We start from the raw sequence: 1,970 nt of genomic DNA, 5'->3' as shown, positions 1-1,970 counted from the left end.
AACCTCCATGAAAAGAAAAACAAAAAATCACAACGGCATCCGCATGAGGAGAGGCGGGGACGGCCCAAAACCGCCACGCGCAAGAACAACAGCCGCCACTTCTCCGCCTCCCTCGGGAAAGACGCAAAAGGAGGTGGAAGGGAGACCCGCTGCCTCAATGGGAACCAGTTGTTTATGCAGTTAACGTCGCCCACGTGCGTGCAAGTACACATGCTGTGGGCACAGTAACGAGGGCCCACAGAAGAGCAGAATACTCTACGCCTTACATTTCCAATGAAACAATGAAAACAATAGTAAAAAACCACTTACTTTATTCCGACCTGCCGGCACAACAAAACACGTCGGTATTTAAATGGGGACTGCCCCAACACCTGGGCGAGGGCCCAACAGGACGCCCCACCACCTTCACAACAACTCAGCGGGAGGAAAATGATGGAGGCGCCGGGGGGCCCCTCACCCGCCTCCCGTAGCTGACGGGGCGTCCAAACTTCACCCCAGCCACGAGCCGGGCGCCGGGACGAGGCTGGGAAACGAGGACGCTCCTGGCCGGTTTTCGCCGGTCATACGCCGGGCAGCGCCATCCCCCTCGCAGGCTCACAGTAGTTAAAACGGTTCTGAGAAATACAACACACACACAACAACAAAAACAAAACGGAACAACGCCAAAGTGACAATAATTCCGATGAAACAAACAAGCGAGCCGCGCCCGGCGTCCCCAGGGCACTCCGCGCGTCCGCCTCCTCCGTCCCAGTCACGGACCTCTTCCATTAACTCGTCTTGTTTAAGCTTAATTTTTTATGACGCCTTTATCCGGAAAAGCCCAGGAATCGACCCCGTGCCTTTCCTCCCCGCACAGCTGCGGCTTCACCCCCTCCCCACCTACAGCTTTGTTACGCCTTCGCTTGTGCCTTCTGTCCCACCAAACCCCCACGCCCAGAGCGTTTTCTTCTCTACGTTTTGCGTGACCTTCACTGTGCGCGCCGCCGCTGGCAACCTCAGGCTGCCTCCAACCTCGCACTTTCCGCCTGTGCGCGCTCCTCCGCCAGCTCCTTGGTGGTGGCAGCGAGGAGATCCGCCACCTTTGGCGTGACGGTGGCGTTCTCGAAAAACTGCCACTCACCTGCGCTGCACGTCACAGGAAAGGAGAAGAAGAGGCCAGGCGGCACTCCGTATGGGTTTCCATCGGAACGCACAACCATGGACACATGCGTCCCCTCTGGCGTGCCAAGCATCCAGTCGCGTACGTGGTCCACGGTGGCGCTCGCAGCCGACAGAGCTGACGAGCGACCGCGCAGCCTGAGAACCTCAAGCCAGCGTTCCCGCACGATTGTCATAAATTCTCCGTCAAGGAATGCGTCGTCTTTTACCGCCTCACGCACAGGAACGCCCTTCACAGTGGCGCTGTTGAAGTCCGGAACCTGCGTGCTGCTGTGGTTCCCCCAAACGATGCAGTTGTTCACGTCGTCCACCAAGGCACGGGACCGCTCCGCCACCAGCGCCGTCGCACGGTTTTGGTCCAGCCGCGTCAGCGCCGTCACGTTCTCCGGCTTGAGCTTCCCATTCGAGGCATTCAGCAGAACATGGGCCATTGTGTTGGCGGGATTGGTCACAATGCACACGCGACAGTCAGGGTGGGCCACCTCGCCCAAGACGCGGCCCTGCTCTTCGATGAGCCTGGCGTTGCCCCGTAGGAGGTCCTTCCGCAGCATGCCGGGCTTCAGCGGGACGGAGCCGAACATGATGGCGAAGTCGGCTTGCTCGAAGGCCACCTTCGGATCCGGCGTGGCGAGAACACGGTCCACCAGCGGAAAGGCGCAGTCAACGAGCTCCGCACGGACCCCCTCGAGAACACTCATGACGGGCTCCACGTCCAGCAGGTTCAGCTGGAGGCGCTGCTTGGGGCCCAACATGCGGCCGCTGGCAATGAGAGGAAGCATCGCGTACCCAGCCTGGCCGGCCGCCCCCGTCAC

At 60.2% G+C, this 1,970-nt stretch overlaps 1 protein-coding gene across 1 annotated transcript, besides 1 other annotated feature; it reads right to left on the bottom strand.

The window, feature by feature from the left end:
- Positions 1-619: 619 nt before the first annotated feature.
- Positions 620-660: a microsatellite.
- A 335-nt stretch (positions 661-995) lies between these two features.
- On the bottom strand, positions 996-1,970 carry Tco025E_09453 (putative cytosolic malate dehydrogenase; the record flags this gene model as incomplete). Its single annotated transcript, XM_029376272.1, has 1 exon — positions 996-1,970. A coding segment is annotated over one exon (975 nt), but the record flags the coding sequence as incomplete, so codon positions are not given.

This window comes from Trypanosoma conorhini (assembly GCF_003719485.1).
Source record: "Trypanosoma conorhini strain 025E chromosome Unknown Tco_14.4_contig_01123, whole genome shotgun sequence".
In the NCBI taxonomy this organism is placed as follows: Eukaryota; Euglenozoa; class Kinetoplastea; order Trypanosomatida; family Trypanosomatidae; genus Trypanosoma; species Trypanosoma conorhini.
This window is presented reverse-complemented; position numbering and strand designations above follow the sequence as displayed.